The sequence below is a fragment of the Hevea brasiliensis genome, chromosome 5, assembly GCF_030052815.1.
Source record: "Hevea brasiliensis isolate MT/VB/25A 57/8 chromosome 5, ASM3005281v1, whole genome shotgun sequence".
NCBI lineage: Eukaryota > Viridiplantae > Streptophyta > Magnoliopsida > Malpighiales > Euphorbiaceae > Hevea > Hevea brasiliensis.
Window position 1 is genome coordinate 967,687 of NC_079497.1, and position 14,044 is coordinate 981,730.

Below are 14,044 nucleotides of genomic sequence, written 5' to 3' on the forward strand. Positions count from 1 at the left end.
ATTGTATTAAATAAATGTAATATGATTGTCAGGTGAGCGGATGACCTTCTTCCTCCGCCCACCGCCACGTGATTGTCGTCAAGTCTGTGAGTAAAATATTAATTTTAATTGTAATTTCGATATTATTATATGTTCAGCATGCCCATGCATCACTTATATGCATATATTTATGTAGTTAAACTCTAGGCACGAATTATGTTGCATTCATAACTGTTAATGTGCCATGAATGTTGTTGTGGTAATTTGGAGCAGTGTGCGTGCGTTGGCGTGCGTGTGATGTGGTGTGGACTATGGATAGGGCCAGGCGATCCACGGCTTGAGTAATTCACGGACCCGATCCTTCGAGGGTAGTCACGGCTTGAGTAATTATTTGGGACCCTCGTTTTGGTTATTAAGTGGAAGTCCGAGCTTGAGTAATTCGGCACCGAGTTGGATTTAAGAGAGTGTATAGGATCGGCTCCCATATGTTATGATTGATACTACAGGTGTGTGAGTGCTCCAAATTACCTTTTGATGTTTTTATGTGAAAATGTTGTTGATTTTGAATTTCTCTCTACAGGGTGCTTTAGTTATAGATAGTTATAGAGATTATGGTTAAAATTGATATTTTACTCTCTGAGTCGTACGCTCACTCATGTTCAAAAATTTTCTGAGCCGAGGAGGATATTTTGTTCAGGTTAACTCGCTTTTCTACTGCAGTTGTTTATTAATATTTGTGTAATTTTATTTACTCCTAGAATTTCCTCATGTGTTAGCAGTAATTATTTGAATTTGGTCTGTAATATTATTATCATGTTGGACCTGTAAACTTAATATTTTAAGTCTGTTTGATGGATTGGATGAGGGAGCTGAGCTCCCATTTATTATTATGGTGATGAGTATGTGGAGGGTGGTGAGCTCCCAATGGATTGTTTATTGTTTTTACATTACGGGTGAGTCAAAAAATCCCAGTAGCTAAGTCCCTTTTATGGGCGGACTCTGTCAGTTTGTTTTCTTCAAATTGGGCCCAAATGGGCCTCGGATTGGGTAAATGAACAGTTAGGCTTACTACGGGCCTCGGGGGCTTTAGGCTGGCCCAGGTCCTAGTGTCGGTCCGGCCCATAGGTTGGGTCGTGACAAATGTGGTATCAGAGCTTAGGCTCCAGATTCTTAGGGAATGTTGTCTAAAGTGTTGGGAAAAGTCTAATAGGAGTCACATGCGGAAAAATAGGGTCCATATTCGTCTTGCATTGTCGTCTTTGCTTCTAGTTTCTGCTTCATATATTGTGTGTAAATATGAGTCTATAGAGCTGTGCAATGTGGAGTTTTGAATTTTGTGGGCTAATGCTGCTGAATTTCAGGAAAATGCGTAGAAGCAGGAGAGCTACCACTGCACCAGAACCAGATGTGCCTGATGAGGTGTCGGCACAGGATGAGGCGCCTGCCCCGAGGAGGCAGGGTAGGAGGCCTAGAGCTGCTCAAGTAGAAGAGCAGCTACCCACAGTTCAGGAACAGTCTTTCATGGCACAGGGTCCCATGGACCCCATGGCAGCTACTCTAGCTGGTCTGCAGAGAACCATCGACATGATGGCGCAGTATATGGTCCACCCTCCACAGCAGCAGCAGTCCACCGCACCAAGATGGGAACCTTACAAACAGATCATAAATTTTAAAAAGTTGGTGCCTGGTACTTATGATGTGTCAGACAATGCATATCGGTTTCTGGATTCCTGCAGACAGGCATGAATAGAATTACAGTTGACTGATAGAAGATTGATAGAGTGTGTGCAGCATGTCATGGGGCCTATGCCTAGACAATCGATGAATGACTACGTGTTACCCCGGATGGAGGGATTGACATTGGCTCAGTTTGTGGAACTTTTTATCAATCGGTTTGTGCCAGAAAGCTTCAGAGATCAGAAACAGTGGGCCTTTGAGGCCCTAAGACAGAATGGCAGTGCAGAGATGAATATGCTCTGCATTTCGAATTGAGCAGATATGCCCCTACAAAGAAGGGCTACGAAACAATGAAGGTGAAGAGGTTCCTAAAGGGGCTTGACAGAGGTATGCGAACCTAGCCATGATGTCGGATCGATCTTTTGATGTGGTGGTTGATCGAGCTGCAGATTGAGATTAGCTATCTTGTGGATGACAAGGGAGAGCAAAGAAAACAGAGCGAGGGTTCCTCGGTGTCCCTTCCATGGGTACTCCGACGGTGGTGGCGTGGTAATTACAGAGGAAAGGGTAGGAGCAAGAGAAGTGGTTTGAGACCACGCACCACGAGGATTCGACAGTGCGGATCCAAAGCGGTGGTCACGCCGATTAGCTGGTTAAGTGCAGTTCAGATCCTCCTTGGCACCTTGTGCACAGTGTGAAGAGGACATTCAGACCTTGTTTGATGGGATCGAGTATGCTTGTGTGTGGCCAACCGGTCACTTTGCTAGATAATGCCCCATGTTCAGCGAGCCACGGATGGGGTCACAGGTTCATTGCAAATGTTCCTCGCATTGTATCCGGTACTTCCAACATGGCAGTGATCGATTCGGTAACAGGCCGAGGACAAGGGGGACGTGGATTTGGAGGCGGTCAGAGGTAGAAGTCGATGTGGTTACGCCACTCGGGTAGGGGTCAAGCTCGGGTTTTCACCCGACCCACCAGATGCTCAAGCTTCCAATGCGGTTGTGGCGGTATTCTTCCGTGCATTCTTATGAGGCTCGTGTTTTGATAGATCCGGTGCTACGCACTCATTTGTATCCTGTGTTTGCCATGAGGTTGGGTAGAAACCCCACAACTTTAGAGTGCCCTTTGTCAAGAGCTACCCCACTTAGTGACAACATAGATGTAGATATGGTTTTTCCGGTAGCCCAGTAGTAGTGGATGGAAAGATCCTCCCACAGACTTGGTTCCTCTACCGAATGGATTTCGATGTAATCCTGGGGATGGATTGGTTGGCAACTCATTATGCCACCTTAGACTGCAGGAACAAAAAGGTGTATTTCCACATACCTGGTGTGGAAGAGTTTAGTTTTGATGGTGACAGGAGCGTGGCTCCATATAATTTGGTGTCAGCAATTAGTGCTAGAAAAATGTTGAGGCGTGGATGCCAAGGGTATTTGGCATTGGTGAGAGATACATCTGTAGAAGGTGTCAGCATGGAAAATGTTCCTGTTGTCAGAGAATTTATGGATGTCTTCCCAGAGGAGCTTCCAGGGTTGCCACCAGGAAGGGAAATAGAGTTTTGCATCGATGTTGTGCCGGGTACAAACCCCATATCGATGCCACCTTACAGGATGGCACCAGCAGAATTGAAAGAGCTGAAGGAGCAACTACAGGAGCTGTTGGACAAGGGTTTTATACGTCCGAGCACTTCACCCTGGGGTGCTCCTGTTTTATTTGTGAGAAAGAAGGATGGGTCATTGAGGTTGTGTATCGACTACAGACAGCTGAACAAGGTGACAGTGAAGAACAAGTATCCACTTCCTCGATCGATGATCTGTTTGATCAGCTCCAAGGAGCTAGATTCTTTTCCAAGGTAGACTTGCGATCAGGCTACCATCAGTTGAGAATCAGGAATGAGGACGTGTCCAAAACGGCTTTCAGGACAAGATATGGTCATTATGAGTTCTTGGTGATGTCTTTTGGACTCACTAATGCACCAAAGACCTTCATGGACTTGATGAACAGGGTGTTCAAGCCATTTTTGGACTGTTTTGTCATCGTATTCATAGATGACATTCTGGTATACTCTCGGACCGAGGAAGAACACGTGTGGCACTTGAGGATGGTGTTGCAAACGTTGAGGGAGCACCAGCTATATGCCAAATTTTCAAAATGTGAATTTTGGCTAGAAAGCATCTCATTCTTGGGACACGTGGTTTCTAGTGACGGCATTCAAGTGGATCCCAAGAAAATTGAAGTCAGAATCGATTGGCTTAGGCCTACAACATACCACCGAGGTGCGAAGTTTTCTGGTTTAGCCGGTTACTATAGGCGTTTGTGCAAGATTTCTCCAGATGGCGCTCCCTAACTAAGTTGACCAGAAGAATGTTCCATTCATTTGGACAGATGATCGTGAGGTGAGTTTCCAGCAGCTTAAGGAGTGTCTAACCACCGCCTCGTGTTGACACTACCTGTGAGTGGTGAAGGATACACCGTGTATTGTGACGCCTCCAGAGTTGGCCTAGGGTGTGTTTTGATGCAGAATGGAAAGGTAGTGACTTATGCTTCAAGGCAGCTGAAGAGGCATGAGCAGAACTACCCCACCCATGATTTAGAAATGGCGGCTGTAATCTTTGCACTAAAAATCTGGAGACACTACCTGTATGGTGAAGTGTGCGAGATATACACCGACCATAAGAGTTTGAAGTATATCTTCCAACAGAGGGACTTGAACTTGAGAAAGAGGAGATGGATGGAGCTTCTGAAAGACTATGATTGCACCATCCAGTACCACCCTGGAAAGGCCAATGTTGTGGCAGATGCCTTGAGCAGAAAATCTTCTGGCAGTTTGGCGCACATTTCAGTAGAGAAGAGACCATTAATTCAGGAGGTACATGAGTTGATAGATCAAGGTTTAATCCTAGATCTTTCAGATGAGGGGGTATTGTTGGCTCACTTTTCAGTGAGACCAGACTTGAGGGACAGAGTTAGAGTTTCCCAGCACAGAGACCAACAATTGATGAAGATCATAGAAAGAGTACAGCAAGGTGAAGGTGGTGAGTTTGGATTTGCCAATGATGGCGCCCTAGTACAAGGTTCTAGGATATGTGTGCCCGATGTAGACAACCTCAGGAATGAAATCATGCGAGAGGCTCACTACACACTGTACAGTGTCCACCCAGGTTCCACCAAGATGTACCATGATGTGAAAGATAGCTATTGGTGGAATGGCATGAAGAGAGACATTGCAGACTTTGTGTCCAAGTGCTTGACTTGTCAGAAGGTGAAGTTTGAACACCAGAGACCGTCAGGGAAGCTGCAAGAGCTCCCTATCCCAGAATGGAAGTGGGAAATGATCACTATGGATTTTGTGGATCGTTGCCTCGCACTCACGCGAGGATATGATTCGATATGGGTAATTGTAGACCGCTTGACCAAATCACTCACTTCTTACCCGTGAAGACTACATATTATGTGGCACAGTATGCCCGGCTATACATTCGAGAAATAATAAGATTGCATGGAGTTCCGCCTTCCATAATATCAGACAGAGGGCCCCGCCACTTCTCGGTTTTGGAGAAAGTTGCAGGAGGCTCTTGGCACACGCTTGAACTTCAAGATGCCTTTCCACCCTCGCATGCATCGGACAAATTGAAAGGACAATCCAAACATCGGAAGACATGCTTCGCATGACTGTCTTGGCTTTTTGAGGTCAATGGGATAAGCAGCTAGCTTTGGTGGAGTTTGCCTACAATAACAGATATCACTCCAGAATAGGGTAGGCACCCTATGAGGCATAATATGGAAGAAAGTGTAGGTCTCCTCCTGTTGGACAGAAATGGGGAAGCAAAGGTGCATGATGTAGACACAGTGCAAGACACTTCAGAGATGGTTCCCTTTAATCGTGGAACGATCAAAACAATTTTCAAAGAGGCGTAAGAGTTATGCACACCCAGACGGAGGGATGTGGAGTTTGCAAAGGCGACTATGTATTCCTAAAGTTATCTCCAAAGAAGTGAGTCATGAGATTCGGAAAGAAGGGCAAGTTGGCACCTCGGTATATCGGACCTTTTGAGGTTACGGATAGAGTTGGAGCAGTTGCCTACCGGTTGGAGCTACCACCCAACCTTTCTCACGTTCATCCCGTGTTTCACATCTCCATGCTCAGGAAATACATTCCCGATCCTTCTCATGTACTGCAGCCGGATGTGATAGAGCTAAAGGAGAATTTGACATTTGAGGAGCAACCTGTAGCCATAGTGGACTACCAAGTGAGACAGCTGAGATCAAAGCAGATCCCTATGGTTAAGGTTTTGTGGAGGAGTCAGTCAGTGGAAGAGTGCACCTGGGAGTCAGAGCGGGACATGCGTAGCAAGTACCCTTACTTGTTTAATGTATAATCATGTGCTTTATTCTGCCTTGTGTAAAAATTCGAGGACGAATTTTCTGTAAGGGGGAAAGAATGTAACACCCCAAAATTTTAAATTTTATGAGCATTTTTGGTATTTTAATTTTATTTAAATTTTAGGAATTTTTTTGAGATTTTTCGGATTTTAAGAATCGGGTTCGATTTTCCGAAAATATAAACTTTGATGATTTTTAAAAATTAATTTAAAGACTACGTGGCAAAACTAAAAATATATTTGGAGTCTATGTATTTTTCTGAGTTTTATGGAAATTTTTCGGAATTTTTGGACCTCGTTTTCGGTCCCGAGGCAGAGTAAAAATTCAAAATTTTGTATCCTGAATCGAACCGGCCGAATCGAACCGGACCGGATCGGCCCTTTTCCTTCTTCCTTTTTCTTTCCCCGCGCGTCGTCCCTCCCCTCTTCTCTCTCTCGTTTCTCTTTCCTCCTCCCGCCGCCACGGCCACCGCCTCCTCGCGTCCTCACGGCGCCGCCTCCACTGCTCCACTGGCACCGCCAGAACGGCCGGAAAACGCACGCGATCTCCCTTCCTCGCAAGGCGCTTTCGCTTCCAAACCGCCGATCCGGCCACCAATTGGACCTGGTCTTGTGTCTAAAATCATCTACTCGGCGAGAGCTTTCCATAGACACCAAGAACGCCGAAATCCATCGAGCGGTTTATCCGATTTTTGCTCGGGAAGATTTTAGCCCATTTCGACTTTTGGGCTAGATTTCTCGAAAACCGTGAATCCCACGAGAAAACCGAGGCCACCAGCACTCTCCATTCGTCGAGAGCTTCGCAATGACATAAATTTCGAATTTTTCCGACACCGTTTTTCGGTGGGTCCCACGGAACTTCGCAGTGTTTTTCCGAGCATTTAATGAGCTTAGAAAATTCTGAAAAATTTATGTACTAACCCCCGTGTTATGGGCTTCGTGTAGGTATCCTCGATTCGCGGAAATTCGGCGATTGGCTGATGCGCAAATTTCGCCGCATGCACTTCACGGAAAAGTCTCCGAATTGGACCGAGGTTTTGGCTAGCCCCCCATTTTCAGACGTCCCGAGCGCGTTCCCGAAGTCGGAATCGGCAAAGGTAAACCCGAACCTTATTTTTTCGTAATTTTCTAGTGCTTAAATAGGATTAAAAATCCATAAAATATGCGTGGTAGCTTAGAAAATTATGATTCTTTTTGCAATAGCTTAGTAATATTACTAAGGACCGCGGGGCAAAGTTTTATAATTTTTAGAGCTTGTTTGAGCAGTTTTTGCAAAAATGATCAATAATAAGGACTAAATTGAAATTTTGCGTATTGTGATGGATGATTGATTTGATGGGCCCAGGAGGGGCTGTGTGATATGATTGAACTGTTGATATATGGATTGTGAATATAGAAGTGCGTTTTTAGCCCTTTTGCAGGTTAGGTAGGTCCTAGGTATAGGGAGACTCACGGATTTTCTACACGACTTAGGACGAATTGGTCTTTTCTTTGTTTGTATTGAGTCGATTGTATTAAATAAATGTAATATGATTGTTAGGTGAGCCGATGACCTTCTTCCTCCGCCACCGCCACGATGATTGTCGCCAAGTCCGTGAGTAAAATATTAATTTTAATTGTAATTTCGATATTATTATATGTTCAAGATGCCCATGCATCACTTATATGCATATATTTATGTAGTTAAACTCTAGGCACGAATTATGTTGCATTCATAATCATAATGTGCCATGAATGTTGTTGTGGTAATTTGGAGCGGTGTCGTGCGTTTGCGTGCGTGTGATTTGGTGTTGACTATGGATAGGTCGGTGCAGTCAAGGCTTTTTTAATTCGCTGGGACCCGATCCTTAGAGGGGTAGTAACGTCTTGAGTAATTGGCTGGGACCCTCGTTTTGGTTATTAAGTGGAAGTCCGATCTTGAGTAATTCACCGGCACCAAAGTTGGATTTAAGAGAGTCAGATAGGGATCAGCTCCCATATGTTATGATTGATACTACAGGGTGTGTGAGTGCTCCAAATTACCTTTTTGATGTTATGATGTGAAAATGTTGTTGATGTTGCATTTCACTCTACAGGGTGCATTAGTTCTAGATAGTTATAGAGATTATGGTTAAAATTGATATTTTACTCTCTGAGTCGAACGCTCACTCCTGTTCAAAAATTTTTACAGGCCGCAGGAGGATATTTTGTTCTGGGTTAACCTGCTTTTCTACTTCGCAGGTTGTTTATTAATATTTGTGTAATTTTATTTACTCCTAGAATTTCCGCATGTGTTAGCAGTAATTATTTGAATTTGGTCTGTAATATTATTATCATGTTGGACCTGTAAACTTAATATTTTAAGTCTGTTTGATGGATTGGATGAGGGAGCTGAGCTCCCATTTATTATTATGTTGATGAGTATGTGGAGGGTGAGCTGAGCTCCCCAATGGATTGTTTATTGTGTTTACAGGTCGGGTGAGTCAAAAACTCCCCGTTGGTAAGTCCATTTTATGGCCAGACTCTGTCCGTTTGTTTTCTTGAAATTGGGCCCAAATGGGCCTCAGCATTGGGTAAGTGAACAGTTAGGCTTACTACGGGCCTCGGGGGCTTTAGGCTGGCCCAGGTCCTAGTGCCGGTCCGGCCCATAGGTTGGGTCGTGACAATTTTTGAAAAAAAAAAAAAATTTTCAAATATTTTAAAATTCATTTGTAGTTTTAAATATTATAATTAAAAAAAAGTTAAATTTAATTTTAAATTAATTTTTAATGTACCTTAATTAATATATTTAAAGATATATTTATTTCAAAAAAATCACATATTTTATAATAACATAATAAAAAATAAGATTTATTTTATAAAAAATAAGTCAATTATATTTTAAATAAAATAATATTATGTTAAATAAAAAGTTAATTAATAAAGATAAAATATCTATTTTGACCCTTAAACTATTAATCAAAAGTTAAATAAATTCTTAAACTTCTTTTGGGTTCAAATAAATTCTTTAACTTTAAAATTAAATCAAATAAACTTTATATAACTTAATCCAATTAAGTCAAACTCAATCACATGACTGCACGATTCACCATTAAAGACAACAAAAAAGTAATATGACATTTTTTAAATTAAAAAATAAAATTAATGAAAGAAAAATTAATTTTGTTTTTGCTTCTGTGTTCTTCTTCTTCTTGATAGTCGACTCGAGCATGTGGAGTGCATCAAAGTTGTTTAGATTGCTAGTTCGCTTGTTATGTCGTTGGCAATGAGTTGGGCAAAAGAGCAAAAGTAGATGGCCAGTTGGGTTCTTAAGGGAAAAGGGGAGTCAAGCAGTTTGAGTTGTCTATATTAACGATCTCATCTATCCACAACCAAGGCCACCCATTCTTCAGCAACAATGGCCATAGCCTCTACTTCCACCTCTATATCTATCATGCCCAATGCCACGATATAAAAATTAATGGTAAAAGTCATGAATTTCTTATTAGAAATTTGGACTATGATGAATCAACAGTTAATTGGGATTTTTATGCTTTCCATTGATATTGGTTATTTTACATTGTGATACTCACAATCTATTTGATGAAAGGTCTAAAAGAAATAGAGAAAATATATTATATTATTTTTTTTATTATAGAGTTTTAATCAATAACCGTTTGGGATTACTTTATATTTTTTCCCTATTTTTTTTTATTGAAATGCATGTTAATTCATTAGCAGAAAACAAGTAATTATTTTGTAGAAACAAACTCAATTTGCATTTCTTTTAATAATTAAAGCAATTGACAATTCGTTATTCCTGTTTGTGTTTATTTTCATGACAGTTTAACTTTTATATAATATTTTATTTCAAATAATATATTTTTTTTAATTTTTTTTATGTATTTTTAATTATTTAAATATAAAAATTAATATTTTATTTAAAAAATAATTAATTTTACCATTTTTTTTTGATAACGTTAAGTGATATTATTAATTTTAACTTATTGACATATTTTTAAAATTAAAAGACTTATCTAAACAAAAAAAAATTAAAGATTTATTTAACTTATTGTCATTAATAAAAAAAAAACCAAAACAAATATTAATATTATTTTTTTATTAAGAGGACATATACCAAGAAGGGGAAAAACACCAAAAAAAAAGGAGCAGGTTTGGTCCACGGATCTTCACTTTATTGCATCAACCTCTAAAACCACGCCACGTTTCAGAGGTAAAATTTCGGAGCATCACCGATTTTAACCCTGAATAACATTGAATTTTGGAATTTAAAATTATTTTTTTAAATAAAAATATTATTTTAAATATTATTAAAAAAATAATTTAAAAAAATTATTTTATTATTTTTATAATTAAAATTAATTATATTTATTTTTTAATAATTTTTAATTAAAATATTTAAAAAATATTTTTTTTAACGATAATTTTAATAATAATGCAAAACAGACCCGTAAAAGAACCGGTCACGTTCACGCTTTCAATATAAGTGGCGACGCGGCACCACCGCTTCAGGATCTCTTTTTGGCTGCACGTCTCATAACTCGTCCCCATCGCACTCTCTACTCTGCATCCTCTCTCAGGTACCTTCCTTTCTACTCTTTAATTTTACGTGTTATCTTTGAGTAATTGGGTTCTATTGCTAGATTTGGTTCTCTAGATCTCTGTTTCCCGCCTTATTTTATTCATATTTGCTCTACTTTGCGACCATTCGTTAGGTTAATTCAGGTTAGGTTTTTGGAGTTATTATTTTTATTTTGAGATATTCTTTAGAGAGTGATTTTAAATTTTATAGAACATATACATGTTTTTTGCTTATCTAATTATTATGAAATTTGTTTAAATCAGTTCACTTTTTTCCCTTTTTCCCTTCCGGATTTCATCTGGGTTTGTCTGTTTCACTTTATCCAGTCTCCTGTCAGGGCAGGACGTAATTTTGATTTGTTTATATTGTTATCTGATTAATTTATAAAATATATTTATGATTTTCTCATCCAGGGGTTTCAAATTGAATTTCAGATTTGATCTTAATGAATTCAAGAACCACTGGACCATCCTCTGTTTCCTGCAAATTGGGAAACAACAACAGCTGCTTCTTCTGGATTCTGTTTTGCTTGTTGCCAAAGTTTCTGGGGACTCCTATTGCACACGATAACTTTCTTTTGGTTAAGGCTATTGATAGGAGTCTCTCTGCAGTTCTTATCTTGGAGACTTGTACAGAGATCACAATTTAGCCCGTGATAAATTTGGCCAACTGCAGTTGGCTTCTGTGGAGAGTGATTGTTTAAGCTGTCTGCAGTTGGCACCTTAATAGTATTTGGTAACATGGTTTCCTCTCAATCGTCTGGGTTGACCAAGACCTCCATATACAAACCATTGCAAAGCCAGTTGCTTTTTCCTGAGAACCCTCCAGACATTCTAGTCTCAGACCACGTTGAGCTAGACTTTGCAGATGTATTTGGTCCTTTGCCAGTCCATGCATCAACCCAAGTGAATGGTGATTTGGCAAATCCTTTGGCTGGGACAGATGTTTCTGAGCTTATTTATGATGATCCAGTTGTTATTTACAACCGTTCACATTCATTGGTTGGTCCCTCTTCTTGTGTTAGCCAGTCACTGAAGCTCAATAAACTCACTTTACATGAGACGGAGGATTCTATGGAACTAGTGGAACTTGAGGAATCATCTATAGATGATGATGCTGATGAGCAAGCTGTTGAGGATGCTAGTGGAGATTCTTTGGAGGTCCGTGGTGTAGGGATTGATGATTTTGAGGTTCTGAAAGTTGTTGGGCAAGGTGCTTTTGGGAAAGTTTATCAGGTTAGGAAGAAGGGTACATCGGAAATATATGCGATGAAAGTCATGCGGAAAGACAGGATAGTGGAGAAGAATCATGTTGAGTACATGAAAGCAGAGAGGGATATTCTGACAAAAATAGATCATCCCTTCATTGTCCAACTTAAATACTCTTTCCAGGTAATCTTTCATCTAAACTTCACTTGAATTTTGGATTTCTCTAGTTTTTACATGCTTTTAGCTTTTTAAGAGGATGAAATATATTTCATTGAGGAATTTTCTTTTTCTTATATTTTTTGGTCAGTAGATGCTAATATAGGTTACCATTTTTTTTTCCACTTTACCTTTTAGGTAGTTGGAATATTGACATTGGGTTGTTCCTGGCTTGCAGACCAAATATAGATTATACCTTGTTTTGGATTTCATCAATGGGGGTCACCTCTTTTTTCAGCTCTATCATCATGGCCTTTTCAGGTATCTTAGTTTTTTGTGTTTGGATATTTTTGTTAAAAGCTAAGGCTTAAAGTTTGTGAGCCGTTGCAATTGTGTTGTAGAGAGGATCTGGCTCGTATATATGCTGCTGAGGTTGTTTCTGCTGTTAGCCACCTTCATGCAAATGGTATAATGCATAGGGATCTAAAACCTGAAAATATCCTGTTGGATGCTGATGGCCATGTAATCTCTCTCTTTCTCTCTCGCACACACACAAATTGACAGATGCACCAAAATGCACTGTACATAGGAAATTAGAAATAAGAATTCTGATATTATACGTAATGTTTTGTCTAGGTAATGTTGACTGATTTTGGCCTGGCAAAGCAATTTGGCGAAAATACAAGATCAAACTCAATGTGTGGAACAGTTGAATATATGGCACCTGAAATTGTTCTTGGGAGGGGCCACGATAAGGCCGCAGATTGGTGGAGTGTAGGAATTCTATTATATGAGATGCTAACCGGAAAGGTTGGTTTTTCTGTCTAAATTCTTCGTGTTGTCCCTTGTTATTGTTTTCCCTTGAGCTGGTCATTTAAAGGTTGTGATTTATAATTATAGCATTTCATGGCTTGATTGTTGCTCCTGCAGCCTCCTTTTATTGGTGGGAACAGGGAGAAAATTCAACAGAAGATAGTTAGGGACAAGATCAAACTACCAGCTTATTTGTCAAGTGAAGCACATTCTTTGTTGAAAGGGGTAAATGTTCATGGCTCTAATTGATGTAGGGTTTTTGGGGGTAGCGGGGTGGGAGAGTTTCTGACGGAACAATGATTACTGAATGAGAAACTCAGAGATTTTTTTTTGTTTTGCATGTAGCTGCTACAAAAAGATGCCAGCAAGCGCCTAGGAAGTGGACCTACAGGGAGTGAAGAAATTAAGCGTCACAAGTGGTTGAAGCCAATCAACTGGAAGAAATTGGAGGCGAGGGAGATCCAGCCCAGTTTCCGTCCAGAAGTAGCTGGGAAGCACTGCATTGCAAATTTTGAGAAGCGATGGACTGACATGCCACTGTCAGATTCTCCAGCTGCCAGCCCCAAGAGTAATGTAAACCCTTTTGTGAACTTCACTTATGTGAGGCCCGCAGCCTCGTTCCTTCAAAAGAACAGCCCTGTGTGGTAGCTTGTCATATTTGTCAATTTGCATGGTGCGAGTTTGAAATGGTTTTATTCAGAAAACATTTGGTTATCGTCTTATGGGATGTAGTATACTGTGCCTGCCAATGGACAAAAGGTCATTTGATCTGTTGAATTGTATTTGAAATTCTTACTTAATTACCGTGGATTGTGTGTTACTTCTTCACACATTCAAACAAAAGTCTTGCTGATTGGCGTTTGAGAGTTTAATATTTTTCAAGAAATTGATATCTTCATTGTCCACATATTGTGGATAAATTGGGAAATGTCGCTCGGAAAAGATTGACGCTTAAACTGAATTTCTTTAGAAGCAAGCCAGAGCTCACAGCACAAGAGCTCCTAAATGAAGTAGTGGCGTGGCCTTTCTACTATCTCAAACAGCAGCTGCAATTCAACAGCATCCTAAAATTCTTTAGCTGTCTGCTTTAAGGCCTGCTTCTACTTTCTACCATAACTCACGTTCTTTCATTAACTGCTAAGGTGCAATGCATATTTTGTAAACATCCCAGATGAATAAGGTAGCACTCTGCATCTGGAATCTGGATCATTTCCCTATATTTATCAGAGTTTCTGGAATGGGGATTATTGATATCTTGCTGCGCT

The 14,044-nt window shown here is 40.3% G+C and overlaps 1 protein-coding gene across 2 annotated transcripts; it reads left to right on the plus strand.

Annotated features, from left to right (window-relative positions):
- The first annotated feature begins 10,467 nt into the window (after positions 1–10,467).
- Positions 10,468–13,651, plus strand: LOC110667736 (serine/threonine-protein kinase AtPK2/AtPK19). Of its 2 annotated transcripts, none has more exons than XM_058146475.1 (7): positions 10,468–10,600; positions 11,037–11,993; positions 12,205–12,287; positions 12,368–12,488; positions 12,603–12,776; positions 12,897–13,004; positions 13,125–13,651. In XM_058146475.1, the coding sequence occupies exons 2-7, from the start codon at positions 11,343–11,345 to the stop codon at positions 13,425–13,427; spliced, it is 1,440 nt and encodes a 479-aa protein (XP_058002458.1). In that variant the 5' UTR covers positions 10,468–10,600; positions 11,037–11,342; the 3' UTR covers positions 13,428–13,651. The 2 variants fall into 2 exon arrangements, with proteins under 2 accessions (XP_058002458.1, XP_058002457.1); XM_058146474.1 differs by having other exon boundaries at positions 10,480–10,600; positions 11,016–11,993.
- The last annotated feature ends 393 nt before the right edge of the window (positions 13,652–14,044 follow it).

Excerpts from the sequence above, each read along its gene's own strand:
- LOC110667736 (XM_058146475.1), top strand. The coding sequence starts at position 11,343 with ATGGTTTCCTCTCAATCGTCTGGGTTGACCAAGACCTCCATATACAAA. Across the intron at positions 12,288-12,367 it reads TATCATCATGGCCTTTTCAG|AGAGGATCTGGCTCGTATAT; the intron begins GTATCTTAGTTT and ends ATTGTGTTGTAG. Across the intron at positions 13,005-13,124 it reads CACATTCTTTGTTGAAAGGG|CTGCTACAAAAAGATGCCAG; the intron begins GTAAATGTTCAT and ends TTTTGCATGTAG.